General features: G+C 35.7%; 1 protein-coding gene across 1 annotated transcript in view; it reads right to left on the bottom strand.

The window, feature by feature from the left end:
* LOC113228771 (pro-resilin-like) overlaps positions 1–24,377 on the bottom strand; it is a 36,842-nt gene extending 12,465 nt beyond the window's left edge. The window contains exon 1 of the mRNA XM_026462147.1: positions 24,344–24,377. Within this exon, the coding sequence (XP_026317932.1) occupies positions 24,344–24,358 (15 nt within the window). The 5' untranslated portion in view covers positions 24,359–24,377. The remainder of the gene's footprint in view (positions 1–24,343) is intronic.
* Between the last annotated feature and the right edge of the window lie 417 nt (positions 24,378–24,794).

Below are 24,794 nucleotides of genomic sequence, written 5' to 3'. Positions count from 1 at the left end.
TAAATTAATTAGTTAATTAACGTCTCGGCGTATTGCGATAAGACGTTTTGGTGAATACGACGAAGTGAAATGCCGGTGTAATATGTTAATCGATATTAAAGTGAAATTCATTGGTGTGCGCAACACTATTCATCTTGCACACATGCACATTATACGCACACAGATGTATTTTTGTTTTGGTCTTGCCTCCAATACTTCAGGGCCAATCTATGGATATACTACATCTACGGTTCGGACACTTTTTAGCGCGGACCCGACGTCCATATAATTGTAAGTCAATGACAACACTTGAGTTTTATGACGCATTATTTTCCTAATGGGGTTGACATGTTCAATAATGATCAAAGCCCCTAAACAAATAAAGAGTTATATAGAATAAAAATAATGTATTTTTCCAATATCATTGTTCTACCAATTTCGAGAAATACACAGAAACTTATATGGTAGTATTATAGATATCGTTGGGCTATATGATATTTCTCGTGTTGTAGATTGAATGAAATGAACGAATTAAATTTATTTATTGCAAATTAATATTACAATGACCGTACAGACAAACAATAAAAACTACGCTTACTAAGGAGTAAATGATTATTTAGGTGATATGAACGCATTGTGTACTTCCAGTTCTTAAATCTGTCTAATGATATATTTATTGATTTGTTAAACTTTATTGGTCACAATAAAAGGCGGATATATTATTAGAAACAATTGATAACTTTTTGAAATTTTAAAATTTTTCATTGCATGAATGAATGAAATATTCTTTATTGCGCATTAAAAATTGCAATGACAGCACATAACAGTAAAAGAGTAAGCCAATGTACAACAGCCGGCCTTATTGCTTAGTAGCAATTTCTTCCAGGATACCGTAGGATAGAAATTTAATTGTTAGATAAGGGCGTGCAACCAAAGAATATCTTATATCGTAATAATAATATAATAATAACGTACACACTCAACATAGCCCCACACGAGGGAAACCCTGTGTAGCGGGTGCCATGGACACAAACATAGACAACCACAAATTACATCCAAACTCATGAGAGAAACAAATGTAAGCGCAAAAGTAATGTAAGTTCGGTCACGGAGGCAGTTAATGAAATTGTTGTTTCTTTTTTTATAAAATATAAAAAAAATCTCAGGGGAATCTGCCTTATGAATGAGTATAGTTTTAATTGGTGCGATGATTTCAAATGTAGATAAAGATGTATTTGAATTTGATTTCACTAAGGTATACAACAGGTGGTCTTACGGGTAGCAATTTAGGATAGAAAATTGCAGCCAAAGTATTGTTTTTGTAGTTAACTTTATACAGCTTTGTAGCTAATGCAGAGAAAAAATAACGGCGTATACAACGACACCATTACTTTACTGAATGGGACAGGTTCACTTATAACTTTAATTTGTTTCCAGTTAGTGTGGTAGACGTGTAAACTGAACTTTTTAATATAAGCCATTTATCCTGCATAGAGAACATATCTAATTAATTACATAGAAAATGTTTCATTATCTTGAAAAGCAATTTAGTCGTGTTGAACATTTCAGGTAGTTTCAATAAAGAGGGACTTGTAATATAAGACCTTCTATGTAAATCATAATCTTCTTGTCTTCTTAGGCCTATAAAAAATCTTTAGGCTAAAGTTGCCTTCTGTATGTTTGCTATTAACAAAGCGTTAGGCGCGCAAACAGTTTTTAGTCAACCTCTTGGGTAATTTCGTAACTATCATATTATATTTAAATCTAATTCAAAATATCATTACCATATACGTATGACGTAAACAAATAGGCATAGAAATCGTCAAATTCGTGAAGCGATTCCTCTGACAAGTATGGTTAGGAAATTCTTGTGATTCTAGGGGGTAAGGGTGCTGGTGAAATTGGACTTGTAAACTTATGTCTCAGGGCGACAGGCGCAGTGGCAGCGCCCCTCAGATCTTTGCGATTTAAAGTTTTGAGTGGCACTGCAACTGTTATAGACAGGCGTGTCGCTTACCATCTCACGCACGACTTGTTCGTCCAGTCCTTTGGTATCTTATAACAAAATAGGAAAATTTCACATAGTTATTTATAGTCTTATTTTGTACATTCATTTTACTATATATTTTATATGTATTAGTATCCTTGATATGTATTCGTGTGTACATTTGATATAATAAATTTATTCTTGTAATTCAGTATATAGCATTAAAATTAATTTTATTTTTTTTTAGATTTCATTGCCGACTTAGGAGCCAACTTTTCTTTCAATTATTCAAAGGTTAGCTGGAAGAAATCCCTGTATGGGATAAGCCTTTGTACAACAACGTTTTATTTCTTTGTTAAAAATTTGTTTTGTCGTATAATAAAGTGTTTACATACAGGTGCTATTTATCATTTACAATAATACCTGAACATATAATTGATAGAAAGAACATAGAAGCTGTATAAATAACTTTTATTATACATATATTTCCCGTTAAAACTGTCGTAGTGGCTAATTTTGAATATGAACAGACTCGACTTCTATCAAGACTATTTATTTTCATGTTCGTGTTTATTAGTTGACTGTGAATATTCAATATAACTGTCCTCTTCAGTTATAGAACAAAATTGCTAATGGAAAAAGACTTCAAACTGCGATATTATTCACAATATAATCACCATACAAAGACCAATTTACCCACCATAATGTTACGCAAAAAATGTTCCACATTGAACAGTTAAACACATTAATGTGTTGCGACTTAAACCTTTTTTATTTAACGGTTTAATTGACATTTGTATTGAACTTCATAACCGTAGGCGATAAAAGATTTGTGTAATGCCAGGAAAATGTCTCACAATTCGATTCTGGTAGGTAGAAACAGATATCCAATGTATCAAATTTTTTTTTAGAATAAGTAGAGCGCCTAAGGCATTTACGTGTTGTTCGATTTGCAATTAATATAAGGTAGATGTATAGAGGGTAAAAGATATACTCTTTATTATAATAACGCACACACTTAACATAGCTCCGCACTAGGGAAACCCTGTGTCGCGGGTGCCATGGACACACACATAGACAACTACAAATTACACCCAAACCCACGAGAGAAATAAATGTAGGCCATACACATATTTCTCCCGACCCGAAAATCGAACCCAGGACCTCTACGTGGCAGTCCCGGCACGGTAACCTTTGGCCACAGTGGCAGTCATTACTCGTACACAAGAACAAAAACTGTACATATACAACTTAAAACTAATATGGACAAAGGCGGCCTTATCGCTAAGAGCGATCTCTTCTAGACAACCTTTGAAGTAGAGGAAGACTAAAGCGGGAGACGCCGGGTGTTAACGACAACATTTGAATTGTGTAAATAAAAATTTACATTATATTTTACTAAATAATAAATAACGATTAGTATACATATTTGTATAGGTATACATACTAAAGAATATATACACGTTGCAGACTAGGATAGTGACAGAAGATATTTACGCAAAACAGTTTTCAAGCAACTATGAATGACGGAGGAGCGGGAATCCCTAGCACAAGTATGCATTACTTAAGAGGCGATATTACCTCAGCTTAAATTAAAACTTTTCCCGTACTAATACGGTTAATTTTGCTTGGGTCCAGTGGCAGATACACCGGCTTTATTTCAGAATGTATATGTACGTGTTCTATTTAGTCATCGAGTATATAACCAGAAATAGAGACGAAATAAGGGCCATATATTCCTGGGAACTCATCAGTGATACATCACTTATAAATATCAACTCTCGTTTGCACTGAAATATAGACAACGCCAACAACGACCTGTGTGTACGTCTCCGTATATTCCAAAAATATTCTGTATTTATTGTAATAAAGAATGGCGTGCTGTTCCATTCGGTGGTTTGGGGACAGCAAAACATCTAATTACAAAACAAACGGAATCACATTTCATCGGTAATTAAATATGTAATTCTGCAATTTTCGTCCATTATAGCAAAGCTCAAGTCAACTGGTCGATTTGAAGCGAAACAATTGACGACACCCGTCAATTGTTTCGAATTCGGGCTGGCCAATCGGAGCGCAGTTGTCACAGTAATGATTTGGCAGAAAGTTTTCAAACAAATTAAATGACTTATCGTCACTATTTCTGGTTATATACTCGATGTATTTAGTTCAGTTGGTATAAAAAAGTCATTGGTATATGTAAAGTATCTAATACCGCGGTTTTCTTGTAAAACTTCAAGGTAAGTTTGCGTTTTTTTTTCTGTACCTATTTCTACTAATTAGTGTATATCTTCAATTTTAATAAACATTGATAAATGATTCAACACCCAATGTTATTGTTTTATGCGGGATCAACCATAGGCATTTGAGGTAGTATTGTCCACAGACCAAATAAATACTAGTAATATTGACTCATAAGAAAATCTCGAATCACTGTAATTATAATGATTGAATTTCTAAATAAAACATTTTTGGTATTTTTTAATGTGATATTTTAACAGTTACGTATCAAAATGAAGATTTTTTTGAGTTTAAATTAGAGTTTGAGTGAGTATGCCCACAAACTTTGGATTTTTCTAATGTTGAATTCTTCTGCCGGGATTGAACCTTGGAACCTTGTTATCTAGAGCCGATAGTGCAAACCACTTAGCTATCTAGGTTGTCAAAATACAAAACCCCATTAAAGTGTACGTATGTATGAAAATTCTCACGCTAAAAACATTTTTAAGATTGGCTAACGCAACGGCTTGGTTACCTAACAAACCTAGGTCTAACGTCTAATGTACGATCAAGACTTGGGCATATGGTTAAGAAGATAATTAGCTATATCAATTTCAAAGATTTAGTTAGGAAATAGAAAACCTCAATGTTGAAAACGGTCACAAAATTACTGAAGATGATGGAAACGTCTATCTTTGTTTTTTTTTTGTATCTTCTAGATAGGTGCTGAGACTTATGACTATTGTTCTCACTGCCTCGGGTTGCCTGGAAGAGATTTCTTTTACAGATAAGTTCACCTTCGCTCTCGTTTTCATTTGTATTTGTTTTGTACAATAATAAAGAATATATAGGTATAAAAGTGTTTATTTTATGATGGAATAAGTGCACATTTGACCTCCACATCACGTGGTAGAAAGTGGCGATGAGGTCGGCAATGGAGCATGCACACCTAAATAATGCCTATTCACTCTCACCTTGAAAATGCCCAAGTTATAGCGTTCAGGCAATATGTCTGCAGGCAAGGAATTCTACTCCATAGCCTTGTGTATGGTGCAATGTGTGGTGGAACCCTAGTCTCCCTATAATGGAAAGATGAAGGAGGGAATTAAATCGTGCTATTCCATCGCACACTGTCTGTGATATTACTATTTCAATATATTTTAACACTATAATGTTATAATCTCAGTACAGAGTACTGAAAAAAACCGACCTCAAAAGTACGTGGAATTACGTCTATTTGCTAAGTTAGTTCGCCACTATACAGGTCTTGACACTGGAGATAATAAAAATCGGTTCTCACTACTCAAAGTATATTGAGAGAAAAACGCCTTGAATTGGAGGAATAGCAAAATCAACCATTAAAGTAATTGCTCCTAAATTAATGTTAGGTGCTATTTATGAAAATGAATCTTCATGCGTGAACAGCCCTTCGAGGTGGATGATTTTCTTCAAAATGAAATGGGACCACTATGGAAGTACCCTCTTTCCAACAAAAAAAGAATCATGAAAATCGGTTCACAAATACCGGAGTTGTCGCGTAACATACATATAAAAAAAAAGAACATACAGTCGAATTGAGAATCTCTCCTTTTTTGAAGTCGGTTAAAAAATGATAACTTATTTTGCGCAACAGTTGTTATTCAAATTGAACTTTCTGTATTGCCAAATTTTAGTTACCTTTTGTTTATTAATAAAAGCTACGGACATTGTATTTGTGCGGTCAGTTTACTACTTTGCATTAATTAATAATGTCAGTATAAAAAAGGTGGTCTGTTGCGTGAGTCTTTTGTTTGTCCTGTATTTTGTGATTATGTAATAAAATGTATTATGTATTGTATTATTATTTTAATAGTGTTGAAATTTATTTAAAAAATTCTACGGCCACATTAGTTCGTACTTAATTTAACAATGCACTAGAAGCACACCGCAAAACATATAATCTGCTTGCCCTTCGTTCTCCTTTTTCGGATTGTCCTCAGGCATATAGGAGTTGCATGCTAATGATGTCGTCATGTAATGACAAGTCTGATCTCTTTTTGATGATACTAAGTGAGACGGAACGAACAAGTCGTGTCGTCGAGATAGTATACGACACGCCTGTCCATAGCAGTTCCAGTGCCACTCAGAGCTTGTTTAAGTATGTCTCATTTGCTCTCATGTCCACTGTGTTCGACCAGCTGCACCCGCGAAGACCTGCTAAAGGGAACAAGTAGGCTTAGAGGCGGTTGGTTACTGGGCCAAAGAAATATAACACAAAATTTCTGGTTACCTATCAGTATTCCGAAATGACATTTTCCAGAAATAACCTTTGCTCGAATTTCCATAACCTCGAAAGTAATTTTGAGAGGAAAATGTTTTTTCTTTTAAACCTAACTTAACCTAACCTAACCTAACCGTGTCTTTGCGATAAACATCCAACATATCCTGAAAGAACAATTGTTTCGTTATAATTCGGTTTTCGGTGTAATGAAAATTCGAACAAACGGTATTTCGGAAAAAATTCGAGTTTGTGTTGTTGTGTTTGAGTTACCATGATTTCTACTGGTTTTTAGTATTGACTCCACAAGAAGAAGATTCTATTAGACTGAGGCTCCTATGAGATTATATTCCTGCCGTGGCCGAACGGTTACCATGCCGGACTGCTACGCAGAGGTCCCAGGTTCGATTCCCGGGCCGGGAGAAATATTTGTATGGCTTATTTTTATTTCTCTCGTGAGTTTGGGTCATGGCACCCGCGACACAGGGTTTCCCTAGTGCGGGTCTATGTTGACTGTGTGCGTAATTATTATTATATAATAATCGTTATACTACTAAAGTAATATTAATAAATAAAGGTAATAAAGCCGTGATAGGCTAATGGTTTGATACTATGGGGCAACTCAGTAGATTTAGAAAGAGTGTTCAAGGTTCAGGAAAAGTGTATTCGAGCGTTCTGTGGTGTGCGGTTCGATGATAGCTGCAAACCGTTGTTTAAAAAACTGAACATACTGCCTTTGCCATGCATGTATATGTATAAGGGACATTTGTGTATTTGTGCAAACTCATCCTCTGTATTTTAAAACGTGCGGTGAAGTGATACAAAGGCAAACCAGGGCTAAGGTCATGAATCTTTTATACCAACCTCGATGCCATAAATTAATTTATAAGACTAATTGCTTCAGTATGTGCGTAAAGAGCTTCAATAGTTTACCAAATGAATTTTAATTACTCCATAGATCTATGTTTAAATCACAATTGACAAAATGGCTTATGACACATTGCTTCTATAGTTTTTTTTTTTTTTTTTTTTTTTATATACCTGACAGGCAAATGACTCCACTCCACCTGATGTTAAGTGGAAAGTGGTATCCAAACGCGAAGGAACCTAGTGCAGCGATGGAATCCTCACTGCACTAGCCGCCTCCACCCTGCCTGCCTACAATATGCCTCTTCACGCCTCGTTTGAAGGACCCCATATCATAAGAGGGAGGGAAGACATGTGCCGGAAGGGAGTTCCATTCCAGTAATAAAGAATATTTAGAATTTACAAATACTATCGAGTTCTTAGGTTTTCGCGATTGTTACACATAGGAAATGAAACTATTTTTCTGGATTTAAATCGCGTATATTTGTGTTTTCAAACAAACCGACGTTTCGGGCCCTTTACAGGTCCCATGGTCACGGTTGACTGAGTTGGTACAGTCTTCAACCAGTTACGTCTAATATTGATGCAAACCACCCAATTTTTGCACTATAGTTACAATAGTTATCTATTATTAAATATATATATTTATTACTTATACTAGTTTATATTAATTTGGAATGCAATTAATTTTAGAGGCCAAAATGTTTAATTCAATTCATATTTGCACACCTGCTTGCAGGTTGAATACGTTGTACTTATTTTTATTTTAGATCAGTATAATTACTGTATTCTGGCAAATAAACGTTTTCTATTCTATTCTACCAATTCTGGGTTCTTCTTCCGAGTTCGCACCTCTTCAGTTTTCTGAATGTATGTGTGAAATTTAATTTGAAAACCATTCGCTTTTCGGTGAAAGAAATCGTGATGGAACCTGCATGTCGAAGAAGGTTCACAACCCTAGGAAAACGTGTGATCTTCCCAACCCGCATTGAGCCAAAGTGGCCGACAATGGCCTGAAACCTCGCCTGAGAGTAGACTTGTGCCATGATTCTTCTAAAATGCAGTTACAATGTCAGTTGAGTTTCAATAGAGTGTCAATACGATCGATATTAACGCTCACACGCTCACAATCAACATAGCCCCGCACTAGGGAAACCCTGTGTCGCGGGTGCCATGGACACACACATATTGCCTTACTAAGGGTCGTATTCTAGAACTCTATTCAATGCTCAAGTCAAGATTGCACTGGCAACACAAGCACTGGAAGTACGACCCTAATGGCAGGGACTTGAGTATGATATCAAGTGCTTTAAACCATACTCAAATCCTGACTTGAGCATTGAGTAGAGTTCTGGAACACGACCCTAAAACTACCATGGAAATTACTAAGCATATCGCACAGCTATTACAATTATTGTTATAACTCAAAATATGTGAAATTCAAGACTACACCATTATTGAACGTAAAATTTGATTATCTACACGTCAATAATACCGTAGTTAGAATATTGTAAAAAACAAAAAGAAACAAAAAAAGATATCTACTTAGCTCAAAATGAGACACGCTTTATGTGAGCTAGTTCTTGCAAAAATAGTCCTTATTAAAAAATAGGAAATTATTTTTTTCTTTTATTTTGGCAAGTAGGGAATTGTCTGTAATAAACTATAACTTATACATACATTTTAATCATCTTTATATATTTTTTTTATACATGACAGGCAAATGACTCCACTCCACCTGATGTTAAGTGGAAAGTGGTATCCAAACGCGAAGAAACCTAGTGCAGCGATGAAACCCTCACTGCACTAGCCACCTCCACCCTGCCTGCCTACAATATGCCTCTTCACGCCTCGTTTGAAGGACCCCATATCATAAGAGGGGGGGAAGACATGTGCCGGAAGGGAGTTCCATTTGTCAACCGTGCGGCCGTCTTTCACGGGAAGCGAGTAATTAGTTTTTCGTCGATTCTGCGAAAATACGCTTTGTGAGTTAATACACTATTTATTAACAGTGCGATGTATCTTAATTTTTATCTCGTTTAATTTGGAATTTAGTCTTCGAATCTTAAAAAATTATGTCACATAATTAGTAGACTATGCCACTGAAAAAAATGCAATGTCAGCCGAATAGTAAACTCGATGGCTAGCAGTGGCGAGGCGTCCATATAACTCGATTTCCACCGGCTTGCCTAAAATTTTCCACGTATTATCAAATACTACATTTTGTGCTAAATTTTAAGTGTAGAATAAGTTAACCAGTGAAATGAAGGGTACTAGTGCCTTGTGTGCTAATAACATGCTAATAAGTTGTATTTAGTGTCGCCAAGGCGTTGTTATTCTTAAGGTAGGTGTTTTTTGTTTTGCTCCGGGTTTACTAACGACAATTTTCACGCCACGCTACTGACTATAGCCGCTGACAAGCAACTCCTCTTAACTTATATATTTTTATTGAATTGATATTCAATTCTTTTTTGTGAAATTACTCCACTAGTTTCTTATAATTATTAATACAAACATTGACTGTATACAAAGATCGAACACTCAGTAAAGATTCCTTCGATCCGGCCGGATTCGAACCGACGTCTTCTAGCATACCGTGCCAGACGCTATACAACTAAGCCACAGAACTACTTTTTTCGTAGCGCCATCTATGAGAAATCTATAAAAGTTTTATAAGTTATGTTATGTTATAAGGATCGAAGGAATTTTTTCTGAGTGTTCGATCTTTGTACTAATAATAAAAAAGAATTAAAATACCGTGAATAGCGACATCTCTCGCCAGGACTGGTAGCTGTTAAGGCATCTAACTGGGTGATAAAACTTTCATAGATTTCTCATAGATGGCACTACGACTAAAAAGTCCTTGAAAAACTAAATACAAAGACATGGAAAAATTCGTGAGGTCCGCTGGTTCGTTCCGTGGCTTAGTTGGTAAAGCGTCTGCCACGGTGTCCTAGAAGACGTCGGTTCGAATCCGACCGGATCGAAGGAATTTTTTCTGAGTGTTCGATCTTTGTATTAATAATTATAACGTTACTCTTAACTTTAACTGACTACCAAACCTACAAAATCCTGTCTCACTATCGACATACAACTGAGATGATTTAACATTAGCGGTATTGGAGCCCTGAACTAGTGTAAATTTAAAGGGACAAAAGTAACATCAAAATTATTGTGACCTACAAAATGTAACTAATAGCTAAACATATCAAGTGTCGCATCAAACCATTATTTAACGGTGTCGCAATTTAACCCACATTAAATAACCGCGGTTCAACATGTGTATGTACAACCAAACCACACCTGTGTTGTTAGCAATTTTTTATTTACCAATACTATAATTTGTATCGTGGTTTTTAAAGTTTCGCAACAATTACGTTGTTCTCGTGGCCAATGTCAGTTAAGTACTTAGCCTGTGTAGTTTTAATGAAATGAATAGGTTATTTTAATAATAATTATAATTTACATGATATTATATAGACATTTCGCATTATATGAAACAAAAATAAAATCATAAAAAAATATTTTTTTTTATCAAAATAAAACCAATTGCGCACGAACAACTCTGCAGGCAGAGAATTCCACTTCACAGCCGTTCGCCATATAAATTTTCAGTTTTACAGTTTTTTTTAACGACTGTTTTAAAATATTTACGTCCTGTCTCAAATTAAATTATAAAAATGAAACTTAATTGAAAACCAAAATTGAATTTCAAAAACGTACGGGGACGTAAATATTTTAAAACAATCGTTAAAATCATGCTCTTTTGTAAAAAAATTCAAAATGGCGCTTTTGTCCTTTCTATAAAACACCGATGATATGTTTGCGAAAATGGCACCTAAAGACTTTTTCATTATTTTTGATAACTTGTTCCAAAATTTACTTATAAAATGAAAACTTTTGCGTCTTGCGTAACCTGTGTAACGATCGGTGAATACTTTAGGTCGATTAGCAAATATTTTCGACATAATGGCAAGTATTATAGTGTATGCCACCGATATGATAACAAGAAGAAAGAAAAAAAAGTTAACGAAATATGCGCTCCTATGAGTCGCTTCATGGCCACAAGACTTGCAACGTTTTCCCTTTGAATGGCTAAATTACAATACAATACATTGAAAAAAAATCTTTATTGTACACCAAAATAGAAACAAATACAATACAATTAAATACAAAAAAATGTGGTGGTACTATGAGCGGTGTTATCGCTTTAAGCGATTTCTGCTAGACAATTTTTGGATGGAAGTAATTATATAACTCAGAAGAAAAAGACAGCGGTGTATGAAGATTTAGTAATCGATAGATAGAAAACTGATAAATAAATAAATACATAATATAATAAATAATAAAACCAATACATACAAGGTAATCGTTAAGTGTGCTAAAAAGCCTTAAACTGATATGGAAAATACATTACCTGTAATTAATAAATCAACATCAATAACTTTTTTAATATAGAACTAGAAATATCCAAAATTTTAACATTACACGCTTCCATACATTTAATATGATTCTTGCAGAGAGCCTTTAATTTTCGCATTGTAAGAGGTAACAATAAGTTAACAGATGACAAAACTGATACAAATAAAGTAATAAATCCGTAAAATATCTGTTTGATTAAAAATATAATGGCATAGTCATTAATTTGGTCAAGTCTCAGTTGTCCATAAAAATGAAAAAAAAAGCTTATTATTTTAGAGCGTGTAACACGGAATGGAGTTGTAAGTGTCAGTTTTTCGGCGGCGAAGAAGATTGCCAGGTCGTCGGTTGTGTTCTGCCTTACAAACCCATTGGCTCTAAATTTAACTGATTTGACATTATTATTTACCGTCGGATCAATTATCAAATAATGCCTGACACAACGTACGTAGTACGTTATGATACTCCGACATATATGAATATCATAAACTATATCTTCCTATATTCACAAAAAAATATAATTTTTAAAACATAAATACAATAGGTTCAAGTAACACTAAACTTAGGTAGTGTTGTTTGTCGAGATAGTAAGCTCGAATGTCGGGATAGAAAGTAGAATAGCTAGGAGAGGTAGGAAGGTATGAAATCAAAAGGATGGAGAATGATAAAGTGTTACAATACGTTTATATAAAAAAGAATCTGAGAATGTTATATACGAGAGTAGAGTGGTCTGGTGTGCAGATGAAGAAGAAGATAGAAGTTGGATACACGGAGTTGGGGGCCTCTGCCTTCCAAGGTTGGAGACCGAGGGCAGAGGTGCAGAGCAGGAGAGCAGCGGGTTTGGCGTGAAGGCGGAGAGTGGAGAGATTATCATAGGAACAGCGGCGTTTATGCAACACTGGCTTCTTCGCGAGGTGGAGCTTGTAGTTAGGCGCTCCACGCTCGTAAGGCGAAGGGCCCAGTTCAGATAGGCAGAGCGTGAAGGTGAAGAGCAAGTTTAGGTGGGTAATCGAGGAATTTAGTTAATAATAATAATAATAATAATGTGTTTATTACTCACCACAAAATACAAAAACAATATCAGGCTTAGTAAGTACATTACGTAGTATATTGTGAGAGCTGGTGCTTGATATAGGTATTTCACCTGTGTTACAAGTCACCAGGCCCCAACCCTAGCAAAAGGAGACTTAACAATACTAACTAATAGAGTGCAGGTGAATGAAGCTAAGTTAATAAAAATCAAGTAGAAAATTAATAAAAACAAATAAAAACTAGGACTAGACAGTATGTTGTGTGTGTGTGTTTGTGTGTGTGTGTTTGTGTGTGTGTGTGTGTGTTTATTATACATGCTTTTGCCTATTTGCCTAAATTATATATGTGTGGGTCTGTATTAAAATATAAATGTGGACTTTAATGAACAATTTACGGCAAAGTTAAGTAATTGGAATAAGCAAAGCCTCCGTGTCCTCATAACAAAGGTCAAGTAACCAGGTCACAAGTGCCTTCCGGCATTCATATTTATTTAGTTCATAGATTTTGAGCCTATCATGAAGTTTATTGTAAAGAAAACATCCAAGAAAGCAGAAAAACCTATGACTAAATGCAGTTTTGAGATAACAGCCATTAGCAACTATGTGATTTCGTCTGGTGGAAGTGTTATTATATGGTGTGATTGCATGTTGTCTTAACACAGTGTGAAGAATAAAAAGTTGCCTGACTGTGAGGACTTGACAATAGGTAAAAAGTTCCTGAGTAGGAAAACGATATGGTTTGAAACATGCTACCTTTAGAATCGACCTTTGTGCACGTTCTGCAGATATGATAAATGTTTTCGCAGCTCCTCCCCATGTGGAGATACAGTAAGTTAAAACTGCCTGACCAAGAGCAAGATATACCATTTTCATAATATTAGCATCTGCTACATGGCGTAGCTGCTTGAAAACATAAATAAGTTTGCGTATACGTGCCGACAATAAGGTAATGTGAGATTTGAAATTTAAGTTAGAGTCAATCTGTACTCCAAGATATCTAATAGTGTTAGTAGTGTCTAGAAAGGTTGGATTAGTTATATGATTAGAATAATGATCAACGGCTATCTGAAATGGAGTATCTTGTGAAACCATCCAATTACGGATAGAAAAAGGTATAGCTTTCGTCTTCTCAATATTTAGTGTTAGTAGATTATTATCTAGCCATTTTTTAACTACATTAAACCCAGACTGTGCGGATCCGTAGGTTTCGGTCCAATCTATACCTGTAAAAATTAGGGCTGTATCATCTGCGTAAGAGAAAATTTTACAGTTATCAATTTTTAGATTGCAGAGACTGTTGATATAAACGAGGAATAGTGTAGGACCAAGAATGCTTCCCTGGGGAACTCCCATAGAGATTGGTTGCTGATTACTTACGTAGGAGCCAATTTTTACGCATTGGGACCTCCCCGACAGATAGCTCTGAAACATATTTAGCTGTTGTCCTCTGATACCCAGAGCCTCAAGTTTAAGCAGAAGGAGCGGAATTGACACCGTGTCAAAAGCTTTGGCCAAGTCTAAAAATATTCCAAGACACCTAAAGCGTTTATCCAAATGTGTAACCACATGATCCACTAGGTTATGAACTGCATCCGCCGTAGACCTACCCCTCCTGAAACCGTACTGATTATCAGATAAGATTTTACGGGATTCTAGGAAATTTATGAGTCTATTGTTCAGAATCCGCTCAAGCACCTTAGACATGGCAGGTAGGACTGAGATTGGCCTATAATTATTAACTTTGCTTCTATCACCCGCCTTGTAAATAGGATGAACCAGTGCTTTTTTAAACTGTTCTGGAAAGGTGTAGCTTAATATGCTAAGATTGCAGATGTGGGTGAGTGGTTGTAAAATCATTTTTTTGTACCGTCTAATAAGACTACCAGAAATGCCATCGCATCCTGTGGCACAATCTGCCTTTAGCGTGTCTATAATTTGCTCAACCTCTGATTCATCGGTTGTAAGGAGAACAAAAGATTCGTAGTGTGCATGTTCATATAGGTTTGATGCAATCTGAGTGGTAGGCTGGACACTTTGGGCAAGCTCTGTACCAATATTCACATAAAAGGTGTTTACTTCATCTATACAACTTTGCGCATTGTTACCAGTAAGTAAAAGATTATTTGCTAATGTTTTAGATTTATTTATGTTTGTAACTTTGCCAATAACTTCCCAAACACGTTTAACATTACTACCAGCTCTTCTAAACTCCTCTCTTTCAAATTCTCTTTTTGCTCTTTTCAAACGTGCGTTACAGTAGTTTCGATATCTTTTATATGATACTCTGAGTATTTGATCTGCAGGCGCGTGCTTTAATTTTTTGTATAAGTTGTCCCTATGCCGCATGCATCGTAAAAGACCAGGAGTGATCCAGGGCTTGAGAACTCTACGTCTGCGAGGAACGTTACAGATTATGGCGCTAGACTTAATAGCAGAGGAGATGGGATCAATTAAATAGCTAGTAGCAAGATTCACATCTTTAGTATTGTAAACTGAATCGAAATTGATTTCATTTACAGCGGCCTCAAGTCTTACATAGTCAATTTTACAGGAAGAGCGGCATGGTATGGCGGTGTTTGTTGTTAAGGATAGTATGATTGCGTAGTGGTCGGTAATAGTTGTATCGAGGACGAAAGTTTTGGCAACATAATTAGTTCTTAAAATAATGTGGTCAATGCATGTACCACTTTTGGGACGTGTGATGAGAAAATGCCCAGGGTATAAACCATGATGTGCAATCAGATCCTGATAATCCAGGGATTCATTATTGCCTGGAGATATATCTATGTTTATATCTCCTACCACAGCCACATTTGCAAACGATGATAGGCCAGAGATAATGTTGTGTAGAGAAATCAAAAAATTAGCGGTGGAGGTAAACGCAGGAGGTCTGTAGATGGACACAATAGCCAAATTGGTACCGAATTTAATAATTAAACAATTTAGTTCAGATTCAGGCGGTTCATCGACAGTGACATAAGGTATAGCATTGTTCACATATACAACGATGCCATCATTTTTGTTATAAGACTTTGTTGACTTGTAATGATTATAACCAATTAACATAGGTACGTTGGGGTTACATTGCAGCCAGCACTCCGTAAGTACAATTATGTCACAATGTATCTCTGTTCTTTCGAGTAACGTAATAAAACCTAAGATATTAGCATTTATGCTACAAATGTTTTGAGTGATTATATTAATACTCTTATTATTCTGCTTAATAAGTGAGGAACAGTCCTCAGGTTTACAAAAAGTTGATTCAAACAGACATACATTGTCAATGTTATTTAGAATATTATTTATTTCAGGCATTTTTAAAAAATAAGATTAGAGGGTAACTGTAGATTGTTATTATTTTTGTATCTGAACCTGAGATGAACCGTAAGCCGAAGATAAAGTGTATGGTATGATTTCGGTACTTTTAATTTAACAAAGTAGCAATTTACTGTGCTGGCATAGTTGGCATGTAGTGATATGACACTCCTCGTGCTCGTGGTTTGTGTGTTTACTGTACATGTTTGTTGATGTATATATTCATTGTATGTGTGTTTGGAAGTGTAAGTGTACAAGCATTTTTGATATGGTCGAAAACAATAGGCAATTACTGTCAATAAGTCCTTATGAAAATTAATGAAATCTATATAAATATTAATCGCTAATAAGATGCAAAATGAAAACATAACAAATCTTATATCTAGTCATTTATCCTTTATAGATGCGAAATCTGAATCGGTGTTAATTTTTGTTACAGCCGAGCCTTCACTTTTCCGCAAAAACACGCAACCGTTTGATGTCCAGCAGAAACTGAAATGATTGGTTTTTGCATAGTCTCTTGCTAAGTGGTAAAGTTTTTTGGTATTAAAAGTGAGATATTCTGAAATATATATTGGCTTGGCTGGTCCATTCAATTTGATGTGGCTAGTATTCAATTTCGAAGTATTACTCGTATTTGATCTATGAAATTTTCTCAAACCCATCAAGATTTGGTCCTTTGTTTTAACAGTAGTGAATTCCACAATAATAGGTTTATCGTTTTCTCTTTTTGTGTTCACCCTGTATGTATCTTTAATGTCAGCATCTTCGATGTTTATGTTAAGAACTGACGAAATGTTTTTGACGGTAGTACGCAAATCTTGTTTTGTTTCTTGCGCGGCAGCTTTAGGTACGTTGCGTATTTCTAGCATAGTGATACGAGATTTCCGCTCGAGTATTTCAAGTTTGTTTTCCAGCGTATTAATATAGATATTTGTTTTCTTTTTTTCTCCTTCCAATAAATTTATTTTTTCTCTCATTTCTTCGTATTCATTGCTCAGAAATTCCAAGGATTTGAAAATGTCAGAGTTTTGATTTTTTATTTCGCTTATAGCTTCCTGTAAAATAGATAGTTTTTTATCTTGTTTTTCTGTAAAATCAGAAAACATATTTCTCATGTCGTCCATAAAATCTCGTACAAATTCACTCATTTCATACTTTTGCTTATTCCGAGTCGTAATGTTTTCGGCAACAGACGCTGTGGAAGTCGAACTTTTTTGTTGCTGTATAGGTTGTGCACGATTAGCACTAGAGTTCGAAGGTGTTGACGGAGGAGTTCGCTTTAACGGCAGCGGCATTGTAGCGCGGCAAGCGACGTAATACCTAAAATAAATCACGCAGTGCCCGGCCGCTGTCTTTATTCACGTAAAATTGTCGTCGAGGTCAGATTAACTTGGTGCTTATCGACGGTTCCATGCAATATCGCTTGCTGTCCGTTTTATCAAGACCCCAGGCGAAAGAGGTCTCTTAAATTTGCCACTTAACTTTGTTCTTATATTAAAATCGCCTTACGTCTAACAAATAAAATGAAATACAATAAAATGAAGTGTCCAAAAAAACGAAAATAAACAAAATAAAAAATGTATGAGTACACAGGGGTTCGAACTGGCGACCTCTTGCACGGATTCACTGCACCGTCCGATTGTGCCAATCACACTATAGGGAACGTTGCGAAATAACGATATAGTTATTTTTTTCGAGGTTTAGGCGACACGGAATTATAACTTGTTCTATGACTCACAGTTTCGAGCAAATCACTAAGTCACTTCACTGGATCGCCTTACGTTTGCATTTAACGGAAAATTTAAAGCGAAATACACTTGTTTTACGTTTTATAATACGATATTATATGTCACTGTTTAGATTGTTTTGATCAGTCCGATTTCTGGATTATTTTAAAGCACAATCGAAACTTAAATTAAAACTTATACATATTAAAATTGATTAAAAATACGGAGAGCGTTTACATTGCGTCCGCACTGTACCGGGCCGGCGGAGTTACGTTAGTAAAGTAGAGTTAGTAACTCCAGGCGTAAGAAAGACGAGGCTGCGTATATTTTGATAATCTTAACTCCAGGTGTAAGAAAGATACAAGTAATTTCAGGCTTAAGAAAGATGAGTCTGCGTATATTTCTGAAGACCAGATAACTCGAATTCGAAAAGTAAGGGCGTTTCCTAGGAACGCTTAATGAGAGAGATGATAAAGGGTCCGTAGTTTCACACTATACTATATTTTTGAAAAATGTTGCAATAATTTTGCTAGTTGAATAGATAAAGGTAGAGCTAGTAAATTATTCCCTAGCTTAGTAAATTATTTCCTATATTTAACGTATGCAAATACTTGTTATTTAGATAAATACAATGAAGCATATTGTAATGTACACAACCCGTGGGAGCATGGAGTGCGTTTAACTCTAGTAACAGTGATTAAGGGCTTGTATGCGTCCGCGCCGCGCCGGTGCGATGGTGCCCTAGATCTCAGTTTAGATGATGCAATATCGCGCCTTTGCGTTACGCGTATTGACGTCCGCAGAATCTCAAGCGCATCTGATCGAGTGGGATTACATGGAGCTTAAAATCGCTATCTGAGATATCAAAGTACATGTACATTTGTTAGCGAAAATAAAATAATAGCATGGTCCACGTGAATTTATTAGGTGTAGAAAATAAAAGAACAAAAGGCCGTAACAATAATTGTAATAATTGTTTTGATAAAAAAAACGACTTCAAAAGTTCGTGAAATGTATTTGCCAAGTTTCATTGAAATTAGAGGTGGAATATTTCGTTCAAATTTAACTGGGACCAAGACTGAGATACCCTTTTTCCAACAAAAAAAGAATCGTCAACATGGGTTCACAAATACCGGAGTATATTATCGCGTAAAAAGAATAGAGTCGAATTGAGAACCAGCTCCTTTTTTCAAGTCGGTGAAAAATATAATGATATGAAAACGTGAAGCAGTATAAAACACTCCCTAAACAATCTTATAAACAGTTCACGTACCCCAAGAGGGCCTATATTTATACGTATTCTAATGATGAAAACGAAGTATACAACGTGAAGTTAGGGTTTTAAATGAGGATACTTCATGAGTACGTCCTCTCGCTTCATGAATTTTGATCATCATCAAGATGAGTGATGACGGGATGAACCAAAGCCAGAATAACGAATGAAAGGAATTAGAAAACTATTCAAAAGTAAGTGACTAAAAAAGAGGGTGTAAAAGGTGAGATAAAGGCGAAGGAGGTCGCATCTTCATACACTTAATAGGTAGATATGTAGATAAAGACTTTATTCACTGATATAACACAAATCATCGGATTAAGCATAAAAGAAAAAACAAAACATGATTGTCATAGCAGTGAAACGGCGCTGACTCAGCATATGCCAAAGTTTCCTAAGGCGCTGGTTTTCCGTCAGAACCAACGAGAGGGATTAAATTATTTGAAAGCAAAAATATAACGACTACGAGTAAAGTTATACATTGACAACAATAATATACATAGTAAAGTGTAAATAGTGCATCTAAAATAACCTGTTTGACATGTAAGTGCATGTGAATATAATTACAGCTGTAGGTGTAAGTTATGACTGTAAAGAGGATTTAATGTTGTGTAACATAATTAGTATTATAATATAATTATACACATAATAAGAATAGATCAAAGCAACAACAAAATTCGATTCTAGACAGACTAAGTTAAAGAATAAAAACACACTACACAGATTTTTGAAGTGAGAGTAGATGATAGAATAGAATGCTACCCCTATTATATGTTATTAATGATATCTCTAATTCTAATTTACTAGCAGTAGAGTTCTTTATGAAGGAGTTCGTTCAAGGAAGTACTGCTACCTTACCTAGTTCTGCCGCCAAGCTGTAATGTGAGCATTACTGCGTTTCCAAGGGTAAAGATGCGAAATTACAGGCATATGGGATTTGTCAAGTCAGTGGTAGTGTCCCTAAGATCTTTGCACTTTAAGGCTCTGAGTTGCACTGCAACTGTTGTAGATAGGCGTGTCGCTTTCCACCAGACCTACGACTTGTTCGTCCCATCACTTGGTACATAACTACAAATTTTTTATTTAAGACAAATCGACCTCAAAAGCTCGTGGAATAAAATCTATTTGCCAAGTTTTCTTGAAATCGGTTACAGGTAAATGCGCGAACCGGATTCATCCCTTAGTTTGACACCCTTACAGGTGGAATATTTTTTGAAATTTAATTGGGACCAATATGTGAAATTTTTAAGTTAAATCTTTGTTTTTTTTTTTCCAATACCAAGAGGCGGGACGAACAAGTCGTGCGCCTGACGGCAACACAGAGCTTTAAATTGCAAAGATCTTAGCCACTGCCACTGTGCTTGTCACCCTGAGACATAAGTTGACAAGTCCCATGTGCCTGTAATTTCACCAGCACCTTTCAAAACCGGAACGCTGTAATGATCACATTACAGCTTGGCGGCAGAAATAGGTAAGATGGCAGCACTTCCCTGGACGAACACTTTCACAAGAAGGTCAACTGCCCCTAAAAAAGTTCTCTCTTTGTTCTGTAAAGTTGTCATGTTGCAGATAACGTTGCCATAAAGAGAAACAAAAATGAAATAGGTTAATAATACAATTGTCAATTTCCGTAAAACCAGAATGGCTCCGAAGGTTAAATTTTTGCCTAATAGTACTGTATGTAGATAAGTCTGCCTATATGGGTTGCTCCACTTTTCCATGTAAACCAACCATTAAAGAGAACAAAGAACGTTGACCACCATAATACGTGAGCGGTTGCATCGTCTCTGTGCACTACCTACACACTTATTACGATCACATGATATGGTTGAAACTACATTTTGTAAAAGGCTTTGTCCGTAAAGAGATAAAGTTGGTTTTTGTGGTTTTATTTAATATGTTAATAATGTTTTGTAAATTACTACTAGAGAAGGGCGGATCTCAAAACAAAAGAACATGACTTTATAAAAAAGAAGATATTACGAAGGAAATTTAAAGCTTAATGTCTTGCTTAACCCGTCACGCGTTCTAAAGGCATGATATTCATAACGACTTTGGTACTGTAGCGTCCTCGAGCCACATTTATTTTTTAAATTTTAATTTGTGAGAAAAAATAAATTAGGAAAGGAAAAAGGACGAACTCTTTTACAAGGTACTCTACTGCTACTAGGCCTTTTCAAGGTGAAAGTGAAACACTGTAGATAGAGAAGCAGCGATCGTGTACCTTTTTCTGCTGACACCAAATTAAAGCGAAGGAAAAAAGAACATCGTGAGAATTTATAAGAAATAACCATTGACTTAAAAATAAATGGACGACGGGCCTAATACAAAAACCACGAAAAAATATCCCAAGTCAACCTATTTAAACGTAGTGACATGTAAAGGAATATGAAAAGGCTAAAACGTTGAATTTAAATTGTAATGTCATCGCAGTACTGTCTAATTTTGCTTGTTTCGCTGTCAGTCGAACAAACGAAGACTAAAGCGTGAATGACGCTCTGTATACGATTTTAACGCCCTATAAGTTCGGACACTTTTTAGCGCGGACCCGACGTCCATATAATTGTAAGTCAATGGAAATAACATTTACAAATTACACGATAAATTACGTAATTATAGGAAATGAAACTATTTTTCCGGATTTAAATCGCGTATATTTGTTTTTCCAAACAAACCAACGGTTCGGGCCCTTTTCAGGTCCCATGGTCACGGTTGACTTTTTTTGTTGTTTTTGTGAAATGACTCCACTACTTTAACTACTGCGTTATTATTACAAAGAAGTGAAAAAAATCCCTCGATTCGGCCGGATTCGAACCAGACCATTCATGTCGGACGCTATGCCAACTAAGCCAAAGAGCGAACCAGCAGACCTCACGAATTTCTCAATGTGCTTGTTTGTGAATGTAGCGCCATCTATGAGAAATCCATGAAAATATCTCGTCACCAAGTTAGTCACCTTTACAGCTGCCAGCCCTGGCTAGGGGTGTCGCTATTCACTGTAATTAAGCGTTTTAATGAATATCATTCACCATTATGATATTCAATTAGTCACTTATTAATTTACTTAAAATTTAAGATGTGAATGGTGACTTCCCTGTGAGTAGAATGGAAATGATTGAATGTGTGTGGGAGAGTGTTAGTTACAAGAGAAAAATACTACTGTATAAAACTTAATAACTTCTTGGTTTCATGATAAGTCAGTTTATGGATATACTCTGCTGGTCGTTTACATTCTCTTTTCTTTATTGTATATATACATATATCGATATAATAATCTCAGTACAGAGTGCCAAAAAACTGATCTTAAAAGTAATTGAGAGGAGGAATATTTTCTTCAAAATTAAATGCGACCACTTCTTTCTGACAAAACAAGAATTATCAAAATTGGTTCACAAATACCGGAGTTATCGTGTAACATACATAAAAAAACATATGTGAAATTGCAAACCTCTTCCTATTTTTGACATCGATTAAAAATACGAAAGTATAGGTGTACATGTTTCATCGTTGACCTCATCGCCGCTTAACATCAGGTAAACTAAAAATCCGCACTTATTTTTTGATAACAAAAAAAACTATTCGCCATATTTCCTCTAATCAAAGTTAGTTTTGTAATTCTCGGTTTAGTTTTGAAGATTGGTTTGAGCGTTTCAGTCGTGGTTATTATTGCCTCCTATATATTTATTTTAAATTACAAAAGATCGTGAACATGTCAACGAATATTTCTCAAGATGTAATGTCTGATGGGATGTCATTACCCGGAGCAAATGCATCATTACCGTTCCAATATTGGCCTACCGGCAATGACAGTAATGACTGGATAATCATTCCGTATTACTTGACTGTAATGCGAATTTGGAAAATGAGTTATTGACATATTTTATACAGGGTTTTTTTCGGTAGCGAGAAATGAAACTTGGATGGTTGATTCTTACTAGCTGGTGGTAGCCGATTAGTGTACATGTGTAGTGTGCCGTTTGCATGAAAAACCACAAATACAAAATCACAAATACAACCACAAATTGTTGTGAAAACACAAAAATACCACTACATGTGCAATTCCGCGCTTTCGTTAATATCACTGTATATAAATAGTGAGTGTCAGTTTGGCGTGGCCACATAACAATAAATACAGTAGAAGTGGTTAGCATCCGACGCGTGCCAACTATAGGTCTCGAAAGGCCTATCTGCAGCTTGATTTTGATTGCTTCTCCCGATCGGAAACTGCGTCTTTTCCGAGTCTAGGCGCATAATTGTGAAACTTTTGACATTTCAAATCGGAACAATAGTTGATATAACTCACAAATTAGAAAGATATAGTAGGAACCAGGTACATCTTCTCGCTCAGAAACCCATCTGATTTCGAGACTACCCGATCGGATCGATACCAATGCGAATTAAAATCAGCCTGCTGAGCTCCGCCATTTTCGCTTTGTATGGTAGAGCTGTGTCACTATTTTGTGCCAATTCTCTAAAATCCCAGAAAAATGTCTTACTGTGCTGTTTTGGAGAACAAAACTGATAGCCGCACCCATTGACTTACAATTATATGGACGTCGGGTCCGCGCTAAAAAGTGTCCGAACTTATAGGGCGTTGAAATCGTATACAGAGCGTCATTCACGCTTTAGTCTTCGTTTGTTCGACTGACAGCGAAGCAAGCAAAATCAGACAGTACTGCGATGACATTACAATTTAAATCTAACGTTTTAGCTTTTTCATATTCCTTTACATGTCACTACGTTTAAATAGGTTGACTTGGGACATTTTTTTCGTGGTTTTTGTATTAGACCCGTCGTCCATTTATTTGTAAGTCAATGGCCGCACCAAAAATATTACCTGTGGTGGTATTTCATGTCATCGAAAAGTTTTATTTTAATAAATTTTCAATTTTCTGTTTATCGAAATATTTTTTTTTGTTACAAGAAACGAAAGTAAAGCTTATACTCCTGCAATATGGTCGCTTCTTGTTTGGAGAACTAAATTAATAACTCTAATTCGTCGCCGTTCAGCAATAAACCGCTAGATGGCAGCACATTGATAGAAATGTCAATATAACATCAAAACGTCGTAATGTTGAATCGATTTACTTAAAAATCGCATTGAAATGAATCAATATAAAAAAATCACTAGATCGTATACAGTTTAATCGATCTTAATGTGAATCAATTTATCTGTAATGGGTGTATGTGTCGCTTACCACCAGGCGTACGATTTATTCATCCCGTTATTTGACATCATAAAAACAGCGAATACTCATGACTTACCTTTACATACACCATCTTGTTGGAATTGTTGTAATGGTATCTGGAATTAAAAGAATAATACGATTGTTATTTTGTTTATTATAGAAAGCTTTCATCTCATTCAAACAATTATTAGACAACATTATATGCATTGCTCTGATCCCAAAGTAAGTACCTAAAGCACTTGAGTTATGGTAATCGGAAACACCGACGACGCTAACACAAACACCTAGACCCGAAACAACACTGAAAACTTAGTTTTTACATTGACCCGGCCGCGTATATGGCTTTCCGTATACAGTACGTCCCCCAAAGAGAGACGAGGTAGGTACGCTTTTCTAAGGGGCTAAACAATTGAAATACCGTACCCAGTATGTCCCCGAATTAGATACGCCTTTCCACCTACCGTATAAGTTTAAGCCATTAAAAACCCATATTTAGTACGTCCACTAGGGGATGAATTGGGTACGAC

Source organism: Hyposmocoma kahamanoa, unplaced genomic scaffold (assembly GCF_003589595.1).
Source record: "Hyposmocoma kahamanoa isolate Upper Pololo Valley unplaced genomic scaffold, ASM358959v1 240, whole genome shotgun sequence".
Classification (NCBI taxonomy): Eukaryota; Metazoa; Arthropoda; class Insecta; order Lepidoptera; family Cosmopterigidae; genus Hyposmocoma; species Hyposmocoma kahamanoa.
The sequence above is the reverse complement of the archived record's forward strand: the minus strand, read 5'-3'. Positions and strand labels throughout refer to the sequence as shown.